The sequence below is a fragment of the Tyto alba genome, unplaced genomic scaffold (genome assembly GCF_018691265.1).
Source record: "Tyto alba isolate M040663 unplaced genomic scaffold, T.alba_DEE_v4.0 Super-Scaffold_22, whole genome shotgun sequence".
Classification (NCBI taxonomy): Eukaryota; Metazoa; Chordata; class Aves; order Strigiformes; family Tytonidae; genus Tyto; species Tyto alba.
In genome coordinates, this window is record NW_024881296.1 from 40,803,177 (window position 1) to 40,826,257 (window position 23,081).

General features: G+C 50.0%; 1 protein-coding gene across 2 annotated transcripts in view; it reads left to right on the plus strand.

Moving 5' to 3' along the window:
- The first annotated feature begins 3,934 nt into the window (after nt 1-3,934).
- The window catches only part of TRAF3IP2 (TRAF3 interacting protein 2), a 28,143-nt gene continuing 8,996 nt past the window's right edge, over nt 3,935-23,081 (plus strand). Inside the window, exons 1-7 of one of the 2 annotated variants that reach the window (XM_033002902.2) lie at nt 3,935-4,483; nt 13,028-13,114; nt 13,373-14,128; nt 17,218-17,407; nt 19,672-19,844; nt 21,453-21,541; nt 23,012-23,080. In XM_033002902.2, coding sequence (XP_032858793.2) covers nt 13,099-13,114; nt 13,373-14,128; nt 17,218-17,407; nt 19,672-19,844; nt 21,453-21,541; nt 23,012-23,080 — 1,293 coding nt within the window. In that variant the 5' untranslated portion in view covers nt 3,935-4,483; nt 13,028-13,098. Of the gene's footprint in view, nt 4,484-12,994; nt 13,115-13,348; nt 14,129-17,217; nt 17,408-19,671; nt 19,845-21,452; nt 21,542-23,011; nt 23,081 lie in introns of those variants that run through there. The other variant, XM_033002903.2, reaches the window with a different exon arrangement.

Below are 23,081 nucleotides of genomic sequence, written 5' to 3' on the forward strand. Positions count from 1 at the left end.
ACATCTTTTGTTCCGCTTGGGTGGCCTTCTCCTCCCCTTCCCCCTACCTCTCGGCCCGTTACTCGCCCACGCAGCTCCCCTCACGTCATTCTAGACGTGTCATTTCTGAAGGGCTACACATCCCAGTCCTGTGGAGAGTGGGGGCTCTGTTAATTGTCAAATGTTGAGGGGGTAATGATCAATGGATGACTAATTGGAAGCAAGAGGGTATAAAATAGGTATTACTTGGCTTCTGCTCTTAATTAAGAGGATGCATAATGCTGTGGGGAGAATCTTAACAAATGGCAGGAGGGTTTTTGTCGTTATGCAAGGTTTAATGAGAAGCACTGAACAAGCTAACAGCCAGGTACTGTTTTCTTTCCTTTCAGGTGTCTCTCCGGGGCGTGACAGAAAAATGCCAAAGCAAGAGCCTTAAAAAAAATTAAGTGGAAATATTTTTGTAGGCATGTGCCTAGCGATCTAAACAGCAAGAGATGGAAGAAAGCCCCAGCTTCCCTCACAATGCAAAAAGCAGCGAGGGGAAAGGCAAATGCAGAGGACCGGAGTGAGAGCGTGGAGCGCGTTACGCAGAGGCAGAGGGGATTAAATGCTGGTTGCAATGTCTCCAGGTTAATTCGCAGCACCAGTGTTAGAAATGGAGCAACGTGACAGTGCTTTATGTGAACAGTTAATCATTTGGAAGCAAAAACGTTTATGATTTAGTTCTCTGAATATATAGATGCAGTAGGAAATGCAAGAAGCAGCACTTGACATTGACATTATCTTCCTAATCGAAAAAGAAATAGTACAAGTCCTGAAAGACGAGGAACCACTTTCTGTAAACAAGCTTGCCAATGACAACACTCATCCTGCACTTGAATATTAATCTGCACTTTCTATGACGGGCCCAATATGACGCACCACGTTCTGCTTGTAAATAATGTACAGATGAGATACTAACTTTAAAGAGTTCAGAGTTTGATCCAGCTTTCAGTGAAGTCAGTCGGAAGACTTCAGAAATAGAAAACACAGCTTCAGAAAGCAATGAGGACGATCTCAATTTTGGAGACAGGGGAGGCTTTTGAAATGCTGAAATAAACTTGGGTATCTGTTATCTAAATTTCCTAATCCAGAAACAAGTTAATTGATAGCAGTTCCTACAACTCTGTGGGAGGGTACTTAGGTTTGGGCTGGACCTCATCTTTGCTTTGAAACCCACTCAGCAGACAGTGCTGTTAACACAGTCAGCAAAGAGTGTCTTTCAAGCTCTTTTTTTTTTTTCTTTTTTTTTTTTTTTTTTTCCTTTCTCAGGCTGCTAAGAAAGTACATAAAGCTCATGTAAAAGGGACTGCTCCAAATCCCTGCTGGTTTCTGTGGTTTGGCAAATTAAAGAGAGGACAGAGACTGGTCCTTTGGTCGTGGCTACAGACACCTTCACTTCCATAGGTGTGATTTCTGGACCTGGAAGTGCTCACACACGGGCCAGATTTCACAGCATATTCCCCAGGCATCACGTCCTTAGTGGCTGGGCTGCTCTGCGCTCCTTTCTTTGGGCCACAAATACCGCTTCCACTGAAGACACGTATGAGCAGTCAGGATGGAAATAACCCCAGGAGACTGAGTGCTGAGTGAGCTAGTATTAATTCCAAGGGGCATTTCTAGGTGGCCAGGCAAAATATATCTGGAGCTACTGGACAGGGTCCTGTGAAGTGCCACAAAGATGATGGACTGGAACATCTGACATTTGAGGAAAGGCTGAGAGGGTTGGGACTATTCAGCCTGGAGAAGAGAAGGCTTAGGAGGTACCTCATCAATGTATATAAATACATGAACGGAGAGTGCAAAGAGGATTGAGCCAGGCTTTTTTCAGTGGCAAGACCAGAGGCAGTGGGCACAGACTGAAACACAGGAGGTTCCCTCTGAACATCAAGAAACACCTTCTCACTGTGAGGGTGACCAGGAACTGGCACAGGTCGCCCGGGGAGGTTATGGAGTCTCCATCCTTGGAGATATTCAAAAGCTCTCTGTTCATGGTCCTGGGCATCTGTCCCTAGGCGGCCCTGCTTGAGCAGGAGGCTGGACCAGGGGACCTCCAGAGCTCCCTTCCAGTCTCAGCCCTTCAGTGATTTTGTGTGTGACTCTGTGTGAAAACTAATAGCCTGAGGCTTTGCGACTTCTCCGTCCAGCCACATCCCATATGCTTCAAACGCGTGCTGGCCCCCGGGCACCCCACCAGGCAGGGGCCCTGGCCAAGCTCTGCTGGGGCAGACGGGTGGGTCACAGCCACAGCCGCCCTCCTTTGGCCCAGCTGGCAGGTGTCTGCAGGGGGGGCGAGTGGCCACCGTTATTTGCTGGATGTTGCAGCCTGGTCTGTGGCGTGTGACTGATGGAGGATGGAAGAAGAGTGTCCATAACTGTTGTCGGCAAGGCAGTCTGCTCTGCTCCGTGAAGGGAGGTGTGTTTAATGGCTGCACAGCCGAGCCCTTTACAAACAGACCCCACGAATGCGGGTACTGACACAACATCCCCCTGGGAGACTGCCTGCCGCGTCCCCATGCCCATGGCAGCTGCCCTCACCCCCGGGGGAGCTGGTCGATGAACTGCAAACTCTGCCCAAATCCCTCACGTAAGCCCCGGCAAGGCCAGGCGCTTCTCAGAGCACCTCTTTCTCCCCACCCCGATCCCATCTACATTCTCTGATTTTGGCCTCGGCGTGGCCTCGGGCCCCCCGCCGTCCTTCCCCACCGTGACACACGGGCTGCAGCGAGCCCGTGGCTGCTCCGGGGTGGGAGACCAGCAAGGGAGGCAGCCCCCAAAGCCGGGTGAGGTGGCAGCCCCGCTGAAAATGCCGGCGCGTTCGTGGTGCAGACCAAGTGTGCAGCGGAGCCGCCGCGCTGGGGTCCAAACCAGAGGGATTAAACCTTGAGCTGAATCCAACCCCCCGGGGCTGTAACGCAGCCACTCGGGCCACGGGCACTGACCGCCCGGCGTGTCTGGGTCCTGTCCCGGCAGTCTAGGGGCGGCGAAGGGCGACGTCGGGGTGCCCCAAAAGGCAGGCCTGGCGTCCTGCTGGCCTGTGCCTCGGCGGAGGAGGGAGGAGGGAGGGATGCAGGGGGTCGGGACCGCCAGCCGGAGGGCCAGGCTGATGTGGGGCTTCTCCGTGGGGAAGGTAAGCTCAGGCTGTGGGGCGTCACTGCTCTGCCGCCGCCCCTACAGCCGTATTTCCTGCTCTGCCCAGGGGCACGCGCTGCTCCCAGCCGCTCGACTTTTCCCTCCGGAAACGTGGGCAGTCATCCCCTGGCAAGAGGAAACAAGAGCCTGGGTTACGGCTTCACCTCGCGACCGTAAACAGGGACTGGCGGGGCGGCGGGCACCCGGCCAGGGCCCGTTTTGGGAGGGGGGGGCGAGGAACGCTCCCGCCTCCGCCCCCAGTGCCCCGGGAAGGAGAAGCGGGGGCACTGCCCGAGCGAGGAGCTCGGGGGCGGTTTAGCCATCCCCGTGAGCGCCGGCCGGCCCGCCGGGCGTTAAGGCAGCAGCCCGTGGACTCCTGGAGGATGGGGGGCCGTGCACAAGTTGCAGCCGAGTCAGACTCCTCCTAGGGTTAAAGTAAGAAAACGTAGGCTAAAGACCAGGAAGAGCTTCTTGGCTGGGAGTCGCGCTGAGTTGGGGGGTCAGGAAAGCGGCGTGGGCTGGGACGCGCAGCTGCTGGGGAGCCTGGCACTGCGCCGACGAAGCGGCTGGTGGGGCTCAGCGGGGCCCCGAGCCCCACCGCCCCGTGCCATCGGCGCTACGCGGCTTTCCGGAGCTGTGTGGATGCCTAAGGGTTTCGGCTTGCAGGAAAAGCGAGTTCCTGCTCCTTGTGGGTGTAGAGAGAAACTTGGAAGGGTCTAGAAGTCTAACCTAAAAGAAAAAAAAAAAAAAAAAAAAAAACAGATGAGAAATCCTTTTTTTGGTTTTGTTTTTTTTTTTATATAGTTCTTACACCCATCATGTGACTGCCTTCAGTAGCCTGAATCACAGTTGATTTAACGTTTGGCATTGACCGTAAGTGACCGAGGACTAAAAGCAAAGGATGAGTTTCCTGGCGGGGCACGTTGTTTAGGAATCACACCGGGCTTCCCCTGCAGTTATTTGTCTGCAGGGCTCACACAGAGGCAGGCTGGCTTCCTACAAGAGAGGGAGCGAGCCGCACGCCGGCATTGCGAGCGAGTTTTAAGCCTCAAAGTGTCACTCCCCCACGGAGGCTCTCCCACCAGCGCGCTGTGCAGCGCCGTGCCGTGCATGCCTCTTCCACTTCCTGCTGCAGAGCCAGTTCTGCTGCTTACCTGGGAGAGGCAGGGAGGGTGTCGTAAAAGGAGGAAAAAAAAAAAAAAACCAAACCAACCACCCGGCCGGCCAAGGAAGGAGACCCAGGCACGCCAAGAGAGCGCCGGGGTGCACAGGAGGCACGCCAGCCCTCTCGCTCTCCTCGGCCAGCCCAGCGTGAGCCTCCCTCACCCGCAAGGTAAGTAGTGTTAGAGGTGCTGCCTTTCTCCGTCCCCGCTTGTGATGAGCTGTTGACCCACTTCTGGCTCTCGGTGGGGGTTTGTTTTCCCTCAAATTGCTGTCTCGCTCCCTTTCTCCCCCTCTCTCATGTAATGATAGCCCGAGTTTCACAGATGGTTACAACATGTTTCAGCCATTTCACTGCAGTTTTGCTGGGTTTGTGTTTTGTTTTGTTTTGTTTTGTTTTGTTTTTTAAATCAGGAGGGGTTTGGGGTAAACACTGGGAACAGACACGCCTGGTGTCGAAATGCTGTCCTGCCTATTTACGTAGCTGCCTGGCAATGCCTGGCAGCCAGGCCTGATCCCGCTCCCGCCCTGCACGACTGTGCAAGTTCAAGGTGGTTTGTTGGCCAATGGCCTCCTCCTCCCTCTCCCTCTCCCTCCTCTCCCTTTCCCTGTCCCTCCTCTCCCTCTCCCTCTCCCTCTCCCTCTCCCTCTCCCTCTCCCTCTCCCTCTCCCTCTCCCTCTCCCTCTCTCTCTCCCTCTCCGTCTCCCTCTCCCTCCTCTCCCTCTCCCTCTCCCTCTCCCTCTCCCTCTCCCTCTCCCTCTCCCTCTCCCTCTCCCTCTCCCTCTCCCTCTCCCTCTCCCTCTTCCTCTCCCTCTCCCTCTCCCTCTCCCTCTTCCTCTCCGTCTCCCTCTCCCTCTCCCTCTCTCTCTCCCTCTCCGTCTCCCTCTCCCTCCTCTCCCTCTCCCTCTCCCTCTCCCTCTCCCTCTCCCTCTCCCTCTCCCTCTCCCTCTCCCTCTCCCTCTCCCTCTCCCTCTCCCTCTCCCTCTTCCTCTCCCTCTCCCTCTCCCTCTCCCTCTTCCTCTCCGTCTCCCTCTCCCTCTCCCTCTCTCTCTCCCTCTCCCTCTCCCTCTCCCTCTTCCTCTCCGTCTCCCTCTCCCTCTCCTTCTCCCTCTCCCTCTCCCTCTCCGTCTCCCTCTCCCTCCTCTCCCTCTCCCTCTCCCTCTCCCTCTCCCTCTCCCTCCTCTCCCTCTCCCTCTCCCTCTTCCTCTCCATCTCCCTCTCCCTCTCCCTCTCCCTCTCCCTCCTCTCCCTCTCCCTCTCCCTCTTCCTCTCCATCTCCCTCTCCCTCTCCGTCTCCCTCTCCCTCTCCCTCTCCCTCTCCCTCTCCCTCTCCCTCTCCCTCTCCCTCTCCCTCTCCCTCTCCCTCTCCCTCTCCCTCTCCCTCTCCCTCTCCCTCTCCCTCTCCCTCTCCCTCTCCCTCTCCCTCTTCCTCTCCCTCTCCCTCTCCCTCTCCATCTCCCTCTCCATCTCCCTCTCCCTCTCCCTCTCCCTCAGGCCAGCACACCCAGTGAGGGTGTCTGGACATCATGAGGAGAACAGCACAGTAGTCCCCACTTGCACCGTTCTCCGTGGCGTTGGTATGGAAACCCTGGGAGCGAGGCAGTAGCATTTCTTGTTCATTAGAATGAAATCAGCCATCTAAAACCCGTTCCCACTTCACACCGTAAGAGATCGGTTCAGGATGTGGGTTCCGCAGGGGTAGCGTCGGCTCCAGGCTCGCGATTCCCTCGCTGAGCACCGGCAATGTCTTGAAGCATGCCGTATCTTCCTCCTGGTCCTTTTCACGGGGTCGGGTTTTCTTTTTTGCCTCCCTAAGGCTGGAAACAGGGCACGTGCAATTACGGCGCTGGTGTCTGTCAGTGCCCTCCACGCCCAGCAGCGGGTTTTGAAGCTTGGCCGAGGGTCCACGTCTGACACATGCATACATTTCTGCACGATTCATGAAAGCAACCGAGAGAGGCGGTTCTCACACCAGCTGAGGGAGGTGCGTCAGGCCCCCCGGGATTCCCCCCACCCTCCCACCACCCACGCACCCCCCGGCCCTCGTGGGGAGGGCCGTTAGGGACGAGGGAGGCGTCAGCCCTGTGAAATACTGGAGGTTCTCCCTTATTAGGAACTGGAGACTCCAACATAAGGCACGAATCTAGAGGAAAGCAGGCTGGGGAGATTTATGTCTCTTGGGGTGGTCCCCCCCGTCGAACTCCACTCAGGTAGCCCCAGTTTTGTGCCAGGAATTTTAGATGTCCCAGGGCTGTGGGATATCCCAGTTAGGGGGTTATTCAGTGTCTAGGGGAGTTTTATTAGCATCAGAAATGGATGGGAAGTAATCTCTGGAAAACAAACATATTTTTAAAGATACCTAAGATCACTGCAGACATTTTTATATTTCACAAATATTAGAAAACTGGCAGAGAATGCTGCCTATATGTGAGGTGCCTGTCTGGGTCCTGCTTGGAGGTATTGCTCTTCTAATCTTTTGCTATTTATTGCCTCGTATTCCTATTACATGCGTGTCAAAGTCTACACTAAAGATGCAGAAAACATCAGGTCTACAATAGCCTTTGCACCACGGATTTCCCACTGAAGCAACATTGGTGCTGCAAAAGGGAACGTGATGTTTGCCATGCAGGGAGGGTTGGAAGTCTGTTCTCCTGTTCTCCTGGTGCATGTAGACTTTCATGCCACGGCTGCAGAAAATACATAAGAGCAACCATATAGTCAGTGAGGAAGAGGAACTTTGTTTTCATATTCTTTTTCTACTTTTACCAGAAGTCGAAAAAGTAAACAATACCTGCCCTAGGGGGCTTAAAATCTGGGCTAGGTACATGACACATTGCCTTAGTCTTCACTGTGGAGGGTGCCCAAGGGAGAGGGCCCATGATGACAGCAGCCAAAATTCTTCATGAAGTGTGAAACTGCAGTTTGGATTTTCCTGGATGTGTTTATTTAGGTTGGAGACCCAAAACAGTTCCCACATTTGCACTTGCTCCTCCTAAAAGGATTTGTCTCTGGGGTTTTTTCAGGCGAATTTTGTCTAGTGTTTCTGTAGAGAAAGCTGTACTTAACGCAAGTGTACTTACACATTTACACTTATCTGACCCCATGGCAACAGCATTTGTTGCAATCTCGACGTGTGCATCCTCATGGCAGCTTACAGATTCTACATCTGCTTACTCCCATCCTGCAGATGGATATCAGCAGCACCAGGGAGCTTAAAGGATTCAGCCAAAGTACACAGAAATTATTTGGAAATCAAGAAATTCCTGTCCATCCTTGCCCCTTGTGATCTCAGCTTTGCCTTAATCTACACGCATGCCATTTCAGAAATGCCATGACTGGTGAATAAAACAACCCTTCCCTTGTATATTGTTTACCAATGAAGGTGAAATTTCTTTTTCAACCTAATATTTTCTTTTTTAATAATGTAGACAAATATAACTTTGATCAAAAGAGCAAAGACATTTTCCCCCTCTCCGGAAGTGACGTGGAGCGCAGCTTTGCTCACTTTGCAGTCTCCGTTCTGTTTCTTCATGTCAGAAGTTTTCTAATCAAAAACTGATAGATGGCTAGTTTGTGTTTTGGGACAGCTCATCCTGACAAGTCTTTGTTCTGGGAAACAGATGAAATACTTGACAGACTGGTGTATAGAAAACTGCCCGTGAGGCAGCCCCATGCGCTGGCAGCCCAGAACCCCCCCGTGCCCTGGGCTGCAGCCAGAGCAGGGGGGGCAGCAGGGCCAGGGGGGGGGTTCTCCCCCTCTGCTCCGCTCTGGGGAGACCCCCCTGCAGTGCTGGGGCCAGCTCGGGGGCCCCCAACAGCAGAAGGACCCGGAGCTGCTCGAGCGGGGCCAGAGGAGGCCACGGAGATGCTGGGGGGGCTGGAGCAGCTCCCCTGGGGGGCCGGGCTGAAAGAGTTGGGGGGGTTCAGCCTGGAGAAGAGAAGGGAGACTTTGTTGTGGTCTTTCAATATATATGGGTCTTATAAGATGGGGAAAGACTTATTATCAAGGTCTATAGGACAAGGGACAATAGTTTTGAACTGAAAGAGTGTAGATCTAGATAAGCTATAAGGAAGATGAGGATGGTGAGGCGCTGGCCCCGGGTGCCCAGAGCAGCTGTGGCTGCCCCCTCCCTGGAAGGGTTCAAGGCCAGGTTGGACGGGGCTGGGAGCCCCCTGGGCTGGGGGAAGGGGGCCCTGCCTGGGGCAGGGGGGTTGGAACCGGATGATCTTTAAGGTCCCTTCCAACGCAAACCGTTCTGTGATGATTTTATGATTTTGCAATCAGCTGCAAGAAAACTGCACAGATGACCCCGAGCCCAACGCTCTTCCTGGCCAGCCCCTTGCCTTAGTTGGACATTTTTTAGGGGGATTTGGCCCTTGCTTCAGATTTGGGAGCTCAGGACCTTCCCTCTTGACCTGCAGAATATTTTCTCCTACATTTATACAGTCCCTGCAGAATTCCAGGAGTGGCCATCACCAGCAGTGGCCAGCCACGAGCAGGAGGGCTGGGCAGCCTCCCTCCAGCCTCCTTGGCAGAAGCAGTGGAAGAACTTCCCCAGCCCTGGGAAGCCTCACAAGGGAGCTGGGATGGGATTTCTTCCCAGGAGCTTGGGTCACTGAGCACCCACCCGGGAATGGCATTTGCTGAATTAATGCATGTTTCAGAACTGGGTGTATGAGCAGAAGAAGGAAGAGAAGGAGAGAAGATGGTTTAAGGAGTTCCCTCAACATTTTTGAGAGCAGTCCAGGCCGGGCTACTTTGTCCCTTTAGGAAGGGCCTCTTCACTTTATTACAAGCAGGAATATATGCAATGGCTCCAGCTGGTTATCAGTAATCTCCTGCATAGTCATAGGTGCAGGGGGAATATTAAATTCTCAAAGCTTTCTGGCAATATCATGATCTGACTTGAAGCTGCAGTGTCTTTGGAAATGAGATCGGGCACGATCTACACTCTCCAGCAGTCTCCGTGCCAGAAAAGGGATCAGGCTACAGGTTTCTGAGGGTATTTCAATATGTTGAAGCATTTCTTTACCCTAATTCTTCAACGTGGGACACCTAAGTGAGTGATTTTTCTATCCTATGCATAACTACACTTGCAGGATAAGCTAACTAGAAAAGTCAAAGGAAACCTAATGAAACTTTACAGCAGGAGGTAACATAAAATACCAGGATAATGGGCTCAGCATTGGGTCTTTTTCCAAAAACTGAGGATCTTCAGCAGAACAGAAACAACATCCTGAAGCACTGCTTTATGGAGGAGGATGTTTCTGAATCATCTGTAACATTTCCAGCAGCATGGGGATTTCTCTCGGGAATTCCCATCCACACACCATTGCCAGCATTGCTCAAAAAATGTTCAGCACGTCCTGGGGTTAATTTATCCTCAGGGCCATCTCTATAGACAGAGCTCTGCTGTTGTAACAGCTTCTCTCTCCAGCCAGAGCTACTGAGGGAGGAGGAGGATGAAGTCACTTTTCCTTCTTTTTAATGATGTGTCTGTTTTAACACCAAAGCCTCAGCCCCTCGGTGCCTCCTACCTCGGCCCTGCGGGAAGAGGGGCTGTGCGTGGGTATCAAAGCTCAGCTTTCACTGCTCAGCTATCCTGCAGCAGGGTCTAAGCAAAATCATATTTTTAAAAACTAGAAGCTTTTGTAGGTGAAAAGACAAGTGATGGAATCAGGTCTCTCTTTTGTCTGACCGAATTGTTTTTATTCAGGTATTTGAAGTCATTTTCATAATGTTTAGCTCATGCTACACAGGAATGAAATAAGGCTGTCATTTAAATATTAAGTTGATTTGAGAGATAAAGAGCCCTTTATCCTTTCAGTGGTCTAAATAGGAAAGACATTTTTAAACTATTCTGAAATAAGCCATTTGAAGAGTTTGGTAGCTGATCATTTACGATACAGTTTAATAAAGTCTTAATATCCCTCCTCCAAAAGGCAGAGTAAATACATCAAATAAGAAACTTGAAGAAAACAAGTCTGAAATTTTTCTGCCTATGTTGTGCCTTTTATTAGGTTCACACACTCTGTGCAAGATCCTTTTCACAGATAGCCAGATGTTAGCAATGGAACTTAAAAAAAAGACCAGAAACCTTGGAGGTTGTAGTCTCCAAAGGAATTTCGTAACTTTAAATCCCAACAGACACCCAGTCCAAAACCTACTGAAGTCAATAGAAAGCTTCCCATTTGCTTCACTGAGTTCACTCTGGGCTGAGTTCTTGGTTTCTCTGCAGAAATCTGTTCTTGTCACGGTGCTAAACTAGAGGCTCTTGAATATAGAGGATCTGAATTTGAAGTGTTTTCTAGCATTTTGATCTATTTCGGAGACCATCAAAGCAGCGTCTTAGTGTATCAGGCATTGAAAATTTGTTTGTGAAAAGCTGCGTTTGGGTGTTTGCTAAAGATTATATCTAATGGGAGGGCCGCTCAGATAACGTGTGGCTAAAGAGGAGGAGCTGCACCCTGTTCCCCCACAGCTGACCTCGTGCTTTGTGAACACCGGGGTGAATTTTGCACAAGGAAGTTCACTGGAGATGCTCACCCCGGGGGCGAGGGGGAAGAAGAGTTTGCAGTATGATTTGTGCTGCCCGGGTGTGTGTCATTCAGCTTAGGAGCAAACGGACAGAGGTGGCCACAAGCCACAGCGTGTCTGAGCAGGCACTTCGAGGCCAGATGATCCAAGGGTCGGGTTTACAAAGCTGCTGAGATGAGCAAAAGGCAGCTGCCCTGCAGGGAGTCTGACGCCTGACTTCCGCAGGCGCGTCCCTACGTCTGGCAGGGGACCACTCGGCAGCTTCGCACCCCGATTTGTGTAGAGCTGACTTCGCGCTGCGCTGTCCTGGTGAGCTGCCACCGCAGGGCAGCCGTCGTCTGAACTGCCGTCGGAGCAAAAGTCCGCGGAAAAGGACATCTTTCCCACCGCCACAGAGGACAGCACAGCACAAGTCCCTGTCACCGCCCTGTGCTGGTTGTGGGAGCTCCAGCTTCTCCCTTTCCCGTCACATCGGTTCCGGCTGTGGGCGAGCCGTGGCTCAGCCAGCACGGCCGGCGTTCGTGGCGTGGGGGTAGAGGAAAGGGGATGGAAGAACCACAGGGAGAGGCGTGCGATGGTGGCGAGCCGACTGTCGGAGCTCAAGCCCGGGTGCTTGTGTGGGAAGGGGCCGGCCTGGCACCCGAGCCAGCGCGCTCACGCAGGGGGCTGCAGCTGTCAGAGCAGCCGCGCGTGCCCCGTCCTGGGGCAACTGAGAGCTGCCCTGAGGGCTTGCCTACATGGGAAAATTCACCAGCGAAATTATCCCACTGTAATCATCCCAGGACACCTCTCCCTGTGGACGTGCTTAGTATAACATAGGATGTGCATCGATCTATGGTAAATCTTCTGCGTATATGGGTTTTAAGTTACACAGAGGAGGGATATTTACATTGCAGCCCAGCAGCAGAGCACAGTTTTTATCCTACTTTCCAGCAAATGTTACACCCAGAATTTTCTATGCCAGAGGTACTTTCAGGTGAAAACACATGTTATTTGATCTGATCAGCATGAATGTAAAGCCTCGCTCTTGCCCTGTAGCACGGGCTACCTCATTTGCTTTTACAGAATCGCTGTGGGTGTCGGGGTAAAGGTTGGCACACTGCCTTATAACTCTCTGTGATCCTGTTCAACTGTTTTTAATACTGTGGTCATTTGAATATGTTCCTCGTCTGACCTTTCCGTTCAAGCTACTGCGATTGAAGTTGGGAGAAATCCTTGGATCGCTAATAGCTCCTCAAACATCTTGTGATTTTGGCTTTTTTTTTACCAGTCTTTCAAGCCAGATTCTGTTGCCAAACATTGTCATTCCTGTTGCTTGAGTGCTTAGGCCATTTGTCTTTGATAACTCTCCTACTCGGGATTTTAGCTTCCCCAATGTGATAGAAGGAAAATGGCCGGGGAAATGATGAGCACCAGGCTTGTTTCTCTGTGCTCCATAGTAACAGATAAAATTCACTGGGAGCAAGCTGATCTGCACCCCTACCTAAGAGGCTGAAGATGGCTGCACTCAACATTCTCTTATTACTGCTGCTGTCATTCTGCGTGAAGGTGGAGCAGAGGCGTCCATCATCAGGGATCACTTGGCTGGACCAAATTTATTGCCAGCACCCTGAAAAGGAAGTGATAATTTTGATGTTTGGGGGGGGAATCCAAAGAGTAACTAACATCTCTAAATTGTCTTTTAATTTTTGATGATTTGAAATAACAACAGCCATGTGATAATAGGCTGGGTGAAGCGGTTTGATAAAATAAGCAGCAACACTTGGAAACAAGCTTTGGAGTTGAAATTGCTCAGCTAGGTGCGTGGTGAAGTTTAGATCCAAAGCGTCAGTGTGAAGCTATTATTAGAAGGTCCAGAGTAAAATAATTGCAAGTGATTGCAGTCCCTGGCATATGCCTGAGCCAAACCTCAAGACCCAAGCAGCCTGCTCTTTTGTCAGGTGCAGAAATTACCTCTGAGGGACAGTTCATGCTTTCTCCCCCCCCCCCCCCCCCCCCCCAGTCTCAGCAGGAACAGTAAGTTCCAGAAATCCCATAAAAGCGTCTGTTTTGCACAATGTGATTTCCAGAACCCTAACTGGTATTTCTTTTCCAGTCTCTGAGATAGAGTTATTTTAGGATTATTGCCTGTGTGAAACTGTACCATGTTCAGAAGAGTTCTATCTCTTGTTTTCCAGTTTGCTGGAAAATCCTGGCCTTGCAGTGAGGCAGCTGACTCTCGTTTCCAGTGCGACTGCAGAACTTGGAAATGGCCTCTGGGTCAGGTTAGTCCAAATTATAACTCTGAGTTAGCCACATTCCAGCTAACTCTCTACTTTCTTACCTTGCCAAAATTTAGCCAGACCTTTTTTGCTGTTTTCTGCCTGTCTTAAAAAAAAAAAAAAAAAAAAAAACACAAAAATACAAAGAGTATAAAGAATACATATTGCTCTTCAGTACTCCAGTCATTGAGTGATGACTGATGACAGGCATTTGTCTGTACGGCTGTCCATCTACAGTGTTTCTTCTCTCATTATTTTCAGGCACTTTTGTGAGTCGAAGCATACCAGTCGAAGTGGATGAATCAATGCCATGGTCCCCACTTCCCGAACATGTCTTGGGAAAGGCTTTGCAGCCTTCTGGAGAGGATATGGAGAATGAGGAGTCCCAGAGACCTTGTGTCACTCGAACGCCTCAGCCCGCGGATGATCCATCATGCTTCTGCAGAGCACCAGCACATCATCAGTCAGCTCCGTCCGTGGAGCCGGACAGCAGTTTGTGGTCAAAATATACAGATCCTGATGGAGATGGGCACTTCTGTTCCCCCGGTGAAGCAATAGCTGGAGTAGTTCCCTCCGAGATGCATCTTGTAACTGTGGACAAAGCAGTCATGCAGCCCAGAGCCCAGCTTTCACCTGACACTGGGCACAACTCCAGTAAATCAGAGCAGAGCTTGTCTGATGCTCCGGAGGACTGGCTGGAGGAGAGCAGCCAAGGGAGCTCATGGTCACAGCAACCCTCGGGAAACAGACCCCCAGCAGAGCTGGGGGTGGTGGACACGGGGCACAACTCCCAGTCACGAGACGTCATGGGCATCAGGCACCTGGAGCCCCCCTTGCCACTGGTGTCTGTCCTGAACCCCCAGGACCTCCCAGGACCGCTGATCTCCAGGGAGTTCTTTGGGCCCGAGCATCAGCAGTGCCCCATGTGCCAACACGTGCCCCGTCCCAACGTCTCCCACCAGACCCATGGCTACTTTGGGCACCACTGCCCGGCACAGCAGCACCCCCAGGGCCCACGTGAGTAGCACCACTAGCCCCACGGGAGGTTGTCCAGGTGTATCACAGCCGTCACTCACCAAGCTGGTGTTTTCCTGCTGTACTTAATGGCAACGCACAGCATGCACTAATTAACCTTTTCAAAAATCTCTGCAGTCCATTTCATATTCCCAGATTTTCGGGTTATGCAGTTGGACTCTCTGAGGCGCAACCTCTGAGCCAGAGAAAAAGTTAAAGAGCTCACAGTCACTCATCAAATGAAGGCTAATGATTTTGCCTAGAAACTAGCCTTTGTCAGTCACGCTGAGCATACACAGCCTCCCTGCTGTTATTTCATATTCTAGTCATTTCCTTCCTCTTTGCATCAGTCATTCAGCAGCCTCCTATACTGACTTAATTCCTGTTGTTTTCATAGATGCCCTTGCTCCCACTTGGAACCCCAAAGTTGAGAATCTCCTGCCAGAATCAGAATGGGAGGTTACCCTTGATCTCTGCAAATAGTATCTCCCAGCATTATGACCAAACTCACCCATGTGTTTTATTTCTATGTGAAAAGAGCGTGACATCCATCATCCTCATTTTTTTTTCCTGTTGTCAGCTAAAATGAAAGCTCATTACTTAAAATGGAGCCCTTTCAGCTGCTGGTGATTGTATCGCTGAACGCTGATGTGACTCCGTCAATATGGGTGTTTTGGCTCTTGGAGACTACGACACAGCTTACAGCCTGCTATTAATTAGTATTCCTTTTCAGTCTCTGAGATTTTTATCTGTTATGAAGTGAGCTTTGAACATTCGACAGCAATATCATTGTTTTAATATAATTTATATTACACCAGACTCATGAGACCCTGACCCGCTTTGGACTGGCTTTGTAATAAAAAGCTGTAGGCCTGTTCTGATAAACCTTTTTTTTTTTTTAACCTTCTGTTGATTCCACAGCATTTATATTACATTTGCTTAAAGAGTTTTGTCATTCTAGCAATGTGCTATAATTAGGTATAGGAAAGAGAGAGGGTATCAGAGCCTCAGTTTTCACCTCTGATCTTGGAACTTTGTAAAGGGGAAGGGGCTCCAGATGGACTTTCATCAGTGTCTACAGCTGAACGTTTGCAAAACATCCGCTGGTTTTCTTTTCATACCTTCTCCTTTCAGTTCAGCTTTAAGCAGACAAAGAGCTGGTTGCACAACACCCCTGACTCTTTACCTCCATTTACCTCTCCACACGCGGGCATCGTGAGAAGTAGGACGCTTACTGAATGAGGCCATTTTGTTTTAAAGCAGGAACTCTGAAAGGCTTTCTTTAGAAAAATCACTACCACTTCAGCCATATCCAGAGGGCAAAAAGAGTAAAATAAACTCAGGTGGCTGGAGCAGATTTGGTTGGTCCAAGAAGCTGGCAACTGTACTCCCGTATCTCAGGTGCCCGGTGCAGCGTGAATCACCTCCTGACAGCTCCTTGCGTTTCAGATAATTGCTGGGCAGCGGGAACCCACAGCGAAGCTCTGCAGCCTGTGTGTTGCAACACGCCTGTCCCGGGGAACGGCGATTGTGCCCGCAGGCTCTAAACAGGCCCCGGACACCTGTTATTTGAGATACAGCAGCAAAACTGCTTCCGAAGTCAAAGAAACCGGGGACCATTATTTCAGATATTTACACATGAGAGCGGTTGGTGTGTGCGAGCACGCACGCTCGGCCATGCTGTGCTTCTGAAGTGCAGTGGTTGCACCATTAAAACACTGTAGTGTCAGAGAGATCCAGGGGAAGCCGGTGAAACGTTGGCCTAAAAACCTGCAAACCAGACTGAATGTCCCCGAGCCCTGCCACCTGCCCCAGAGCTGGTCACCAGGAACCCATGGGAAGACCATATTTACTTTCAATTTTGTTCTCTCAGCCTCTTTCAACCTGTCCCCTTGCAAATAGTTAAGAGGGGGAGCAGGAAAATCTCCTTAAACAATCTCAATAAGTACAATGTTGCCGACTCACAATTTCATCAGGAATCTCTGCAGTTGTGGCTTAGTTGGGTTTTTTTTAAGTATTGGCTCCTGGAATTGGACTGTTTCATCAAAGCTTTGTTTTCTTTCTTTTTTTTTTTTTTTCTCCCTTTTTAAAAATAATTTTAGTCCTCATGGCTGCTAGGAAAAGGAAAGCATGACCCCAAAATAGCTAAAAAGATTTTTAAAAACAGTCTAGGGGGCGGAAAAAAAGAGTGTTTGAGTACTGCAGCTTTCAGAGCTAGCTCATAACACCGTAATCATGCAGCGCTAATAAGCCCTGCCAGGCTGGACTTTGATCTGCACACAGCAGCTTGAAAGTGCGCAGAGCTGCTGCCTAATGAAAACTGCAAGCAGAAAGGCTGAAAAAAAAAAAAAAAAAAAAAAAAGTTTTCCCCATTTGGGAAACAAAGAACTTACATTGCTTTCTCTTTCAGTTTATGCCAACAGTTCCACTGCACGTTAGTTATTAAACATTAAGCATTACATGTGCACGGCCAACAACAGTAAGGTTTGTCAGAATTATTTGAGCAAAATTGTCACTTTGGGTTTCCCCTGCAGCCTCCTGGATGGCAACAGGAGCAGCAGCAAGGCCTTACAAGGTCACTTAGGCAGAAAATTCATACAGGGTGAAATATCAAATCAAAAGATTCTTTTTTCTCTTTTCATTTAGAATAATCACAATCTGGTTAGCCTTAGTGTTGTAAACTGATTTGTTCCGGGATTTCGCATCTGCTTTCATGAGAACATTGGGATGATTCATTTGCACAAGCTATTGCCAAAAAGAAATTTAAAAAAAAAAAAAAAAAAAAAATTACTGAGGCACGGTAAATGTAGGGACAAAGCAGCCCTGGATGTTTTACTGTCAGTTGTCCCAATAGCCCAACCCAGGGCGGGGATCAGAACCATGCTGCATATGAATGGGAAATAGGAGACTTCAGACTGCAAAATGTTACTTAATCCGGCTTCTTTCAGACCGAGATACCTGCAAATGCCGTCAAACTGCTCAGTTTCCCCAGACGCAAAGGAAGACCTGCCTGGAAAGGAATAAACAGAAACCGAGGCAAAGGTGTATTGGCTGAAATGATAGTTGCTGCCTTTATTTTCTCACCCTCCCAGATGGCAGAGCTCCTTACCAACATTTTGCACATACATCGCAACCGCTTCCTCCTGTTCCTGGACCTTGCATGAGAATTATCCGCCCAGCCCAGCAAGTCATCCCAAACTACTCAAACCTTCGTGCTCCCAAGGGCACCGGGGACCGACCACCCCCGAGGACGTGCTCCTCCCCTGCTCCTCCTCGCTTCCCGTAAGTGTGTCTCGGGGGGGGTGGGTTGTGGGGGTGAAAGCTCCTCTGGTCTGATTTTGTGGGCTTTCCACCAGTAATTCTGAAGCCCTGTGATGTTAGTGTGCCCGGGCTGCAAGGGTACAAGCAAGTCGCTGGGTAGATTTCTTTATTTGCTATTTTGCACTCAGCGGGGGCCTGACCTTACCCTAGGGAACTTCAAAGCCGGATACCTGATATGTTGTTACAGCACCCCCTGAAATGCACGCATTAAGGAAGATAAATGCTTGAAGGTTAAAGGGATGAAGGGTTGAAAAATCTCTCTGTTGAAACCTTAGAGCTCTCCTGCTCAAGAGCAAAGGTCAATTCGGCGGCTCACCGCGGGCTTCAGCTTTAAGCTGTACCAGCCCGGGACGCCTCAATCATTGCCTTCCAGTGATTTCCTTCTTATCTCTTCTGTAGCGGAGAGAAAAAGGGAGAAAAATCTTGTCCGTCGCTGACACATCTCTACATTGCAGTTTGCAGCCTTTTCTATTATTTTTCATATAGTAATAAAGCACCACATGTCTAGCACTTTTCATTCAGGGTTTTTTGACTGCTTCTCAAATACTACTGAGCCTTATATCTCCCTCCTTATAAGTATGTCATTAACAGATGGGAAATACTATCCATGCAGGGTTTTCTCCGGACTCAGCTACCTGAAGACAAAATGAAGCTTTGGGTATTGAGGACATCTAAAATCAGACCGGTTTTAAGTGCCACAATCCATTTAGAGGTGCTAAACTTACAGGCAGCCGTGTTTGAAAACGTCCACTTACGTGACATGGTCTTGGCAGAAAACTGGGAGACCAGGAGGAACAAAAGAGGGTGGAAAACTGAAATACCACGCTGCTCTGGCCTGTGAAAAGTTAGGTGCTATGACAGAAAAGTGGCAGCAAGGTAAAGCAGTGCCTTTAGCACTGAAGAGTGTGTATGAAAATGTAAAAATACTGACGAACAGTGGGTGTCCTCTGCAGTAGTAAAATTTAAAAAGGGACTCCTCATTTTTGGCACATTTGCTAGCTAAGGTGAAGTTTTGGGAAGATCTGTAAATTAGCTACAGGGTAGTTTTTTGTGGCTGTTGATGAGGTATGTGTTATTTTTCTTGGTACTTTCTTCTGCTAAAAGAAATCCAGAATATGCAGGGTCTGTCCTGCGGCTGAGAGGCTGGTGTTTGCATGCTGATTCCAGGAACGGCAGTTATATGTTGGTAATATTTGCCTATAGAGTATTTTGTAACAGAAAACATCTGTACCGAAATGAATAAACCAAATCTTAATGTGACAACAGAAAACATGCTGTGACCAGCCTGTCATCATTCATTTAAGGAAGGCAAAGGAAAAAAAAAAAAAAAAAGAGAGTGGGCTTGATTGACTAAACATCACTGCTCTGTGGGGAAAAGCTCTCAGAGAAACCTAACACTCATCCAACAGATTCAACCCAGCAGATTCAAAGCACACCTCACATTAAAATCTCTGTAGATTCACCTTCCTATTGACTTCAACTGTGAGGCCAAAGCGTAGTACGACAAGAACTGCTCAGCTTTCTAAAATCATCCCTTTCTCTCTCTTTGTTACAATGGAGAGGACACTAGTCAAGGTTTTTTGCAGGTCTGGAGCACAGATCCCTGACATGAGAAACCCTTGTCAGGTCTGCTGCTGCTGGTCAAGAAATTAACTTTGTTCCCTCTAGTAAAACTTAGAGTTTTGTCCAAAACTGGGGAGCCTTCAAGCTGTGCCAGAGCTGGAGGTGGAGTGCCCTTATATTCCCGTTTTCCCCAGTCCCCACCTTGCACTGTGCCTCCTGTGCTGCACAGGACATCCCGAGAGCATCCAGGTGCCATGAAGCACCCTTCAGATAACGGGAAGAGGTTACCCAGGTGCCACCCTGCTGCTAGATGTACCCAGCAACATCCACGGCACAGCAGTATTCTCACTCAGAAACGGCCTTTGCTTCTGCTAATTACAACCTGAACAGTTTTCAGCTATGAGGTGCATTTACTTCCTGTGGCTAATGTTGCTTCTGCAGTCAACTGCTTCTTGTGGTAGACTGTCCCCAAGGTATCCGATCAAAAGATGCTGAAATAACTAAGTAGGAATGCCAAGCTAAGCATTTCTACAAGAACTTTTCATAGCTAATATGCAGATAAAGTTCTTCGTGTGTTACTAAAAGAAAAAAAAAAAAAAAAAAAATCTGAATTTTGCCTGAAAAGAAACATCGTTTGAATCTTCACTTGCTTTTCTTTGTAGAAACCAATTATACAACCAACTACCTAATGGTCAGCTGCCCCCCAAGGCATGTGGCCCGGATGAAGCATGCCGTTGTCCTGACAATTTTCCATCTCCAGCTGCTGTCCCAAGACCTCTCAGTAACCCTGCAGCCAAGGGAACTCTGAGAACCAGCAATCTGCCGGAGGAGTTGCGTAAGTGGTTAGCAAATTTGTTCTGTGCAAGATTTTACAGCGCAGCCTGACAGCTTTAGGTGGGAAAGCTCCGGGGGGGAGAGGGCAGGGGGACCAACATTAAGACACAAAGACAACAAAAAAAGAAAACACCGAGTGGCATCACATCTGTAGGGTGTGAGCATTTGTGTTTGGTGGGACGGAATTATCCCCTTGAACCCTGAAAACATAATTGTCATTGATTGCTTGTTGTTTTGTTTGCAAAAAATAGATACCGTTTTGATTGCTCTCATGACTTCTTGCTAAACAGGATGTCCCTTTGAGGCAGGAGGCACCGAAGCTTACAGTAACAGACTAATAACAAACAAAGCCCCGGGGATAAAGCGTTTCTGCCTGTCCCAAACCAGACAACTACATCAAGTCTCGACCCCAGTTTCTCCCTGACCGGGTGACCGGGGAGGGCTTTGGGAGGGCTGAGGGCAGCACAGGCGCTGGCTGAGGGGCTTCCCCTGCCACCAGCCCCTCAACTGCTTTCACCCTCCAGCTCTTACGGGACAGTCAGGCTTCCGAAAACTGCTCCCTTCTTCATGCCGTGCTGGCTCGCCGGTATATACCGTTGCTGAGAGCCAAAACGTCTCTGCATCTCTCCCGAGGTTCTGATTTTTCCTTTATCCTTCATTTTGCGCAGCACCCTTCAAATCCAGAGCTGCATCTCTCTGGCCTGTAGGAGGGAGTTAGGACACAGGGTACCACGCCTGGGTAGTCCCTGCTTTATCAGTTAGTGTGCCCTGGGTACAGGAATCCCTCAATAAAACCGTGCCATTTGCGATACACGCGCAGCTGGACTAGATTAGCCAGCTGGTTTACTCTGACCTGCAAACCCACGATTCCTCAGTTAGTAGGAAAACTCCTTCCTCGGCGGCAGGGACAGCTGAAGACCTTGCTGTCATCAGCCATCCCTCCCGCCTGCGCAGCGCCCTACCGCTGTGTGCCCGGGCACACGGGGGGAGCCCGGGCACGCGGTGGGAACCCACTGGGCACGTGGTGGCAACCCACCGGGCACGTGGGGGGAGCCCGGGCACGTGGGGGGAGCCCAGGCACGCAGGGGGAACCCGCCGGGCACGTGGGGGGAGCCAGGCACGCGGGGGGAGCCCGGGCACGCGGGGGGAGCCTGGGCATGTGGGGGGAGCCCGGGCATGTGGGGGGAGCCCGGGCACGCGGTGGGAGCCGGGCACGTGGGGGGAGCCCGGGCACGCGGTGGGAGCCGGGCACGTGGGGGGAGCCAGGCACGCGGGGGGAACCCGCCGGGCACGTGGGGGGAGCCCAGGCACACGGTGGGAGCCCGGGCACGCGGGGGGAGCCGGGCACGCGGGGGGAACCCGCCGGGCACGCGGTGGGAGCCGGGCCTGACGCCCGGCAAAGGGCGGTGGGAGCCGCGGCTCCGCGGCCGCGCAGGGTGAGCAGCAGAGGGACGGTGCCCTCCGCGGCCTCCCCAGGGCCTGGTAAATAACCCAGCGAGACACAGGCGGGCAGAGCCCACGGCAGGGTGGAGGAGGGGGCCGTGAAAGTCTCGCCCGCCGAAGGGCGCGTTGTGCCGTGTCGCACGTTCACACGGGCTCTCTCTCCCAGGCAAGGTCTTCATAACCTACTCGGTGGACACAGCGGTGGAGGTTATGAAATTTGTGAACTTCCTGCTTGTAAATGGATTTCAAACTGCTGTAAGTATTTCTTCTGGAGAAAATGACTTTCAACCAGGGCAGAAAACTGACTTTTTTTTAGAAAAGCAGAGGTGATACGCTGTCCATTTAAATGTTTTTCTGTTTGTCGTCACATTTTGTACGTTAAAGAAGATACAGAAAGAATGAACGAGCCTTGGCTCTAAAAGGTGCAACTTCAATGATTTGCCCTTTGGTTTGCCCATATTTTAACTGAGTTTTATGCTTTGAAATGTGTTTTAATAATGACCCCGGAAAAATTTCATTTTGTGACACCAGATACCAGACGCGCATTAGGATGAGGTTTTGTGAACTATTCCATTAACATTGTCTCATACTTGATCCATAATATCAATATTAAAAAAGGTCAATTTTCATGTTCATCCCATCCCAGCTTTTTTTTCTGTGATGCTATTACATCGTTGGTTCTTCAGATGCGAAGAACCTGTCTGCTAAAAAATGATCTAAAATCAGTGTATTTCACACAGCTTAATGAAAGCCCATCTCATGGTTTCATTTGCTTTGTTATACTTTCAAAAGGGATTCTAAAATCACTGGCCTGAAAAGGTCTGTGTCCTACTCTCTAATCCAGATTTTCATTTAACTTCTTGTGAGTTTGCTTCATCATAACAGCCCTCTCTAAGGGAACCATCCACAGAGGCTCTAGGATTTGGTGTTCATCAAAATCTTGATTGATATTTTCTTATTTCAAGTGCATATGCTATCTGACCCCTCAACCTTCACTCTTTGGCTTCAATTCAGGAAAGCATTTAAGCAAGTGGCTATCATTAAACTGAATGAGACTCAGTGGGGGGCTTTGCACACTCTTATTTATTTTCATGAATCAAAGTTTTTTTCCAGAGTCTGCAATTATACTTCTCTCCTGCAGTTCTGCACTATGACCAATTCCTAAGAACGCTTTGGGCACGGTAGAGGTATGGACTAGAAGGCTCATTAATAGCACCTTTGCTGGACAGGCGGTTCCTGGAGCCTGCTGCAGAATAATAAATACAGCTAACTGGCCCCAAAGCAGGGGAACGGATATGTTCTCTACTTTCAAAAAGGGAAAAAGAAAGACTTGAGAGAAGCACATGACTCTTTTATCAGAAGCTTGGCGAAGTTAATACCTGTTCCATTGGTCACAGTCACTGAGTGCCAGTTTCTGGGCTTACTGAGCCTGCAGGGCAGTGAGCAGTCTCGGCCATGTTCAGTCCTGTGAAGCCCTCCACCTCCCTGCTGTCGCTGAAATCTGGGTTACTGCAGCCAGTATTATCAATGACCTGGCTGACTTCCTGCCACACACCCTGAAAATTTAGTTCAATCTGAAGCTAAAACTTGATCCTCGGTATATACCCTTTGTGTTGGTTTTTGCTGGGATACAGTTAATTTTCTTCACAGTAGCTAGTATGGGGCTATGTTTTGGATTTGTGCTGAGAATGGTGTTGCTCACCACAGATTTCCATTCTCTTGCAGATTGATATATTTGAGGACACAGTACGAGGTATTGACATCATTAAGTGGATGGAGCGCTACCTAGGTGATG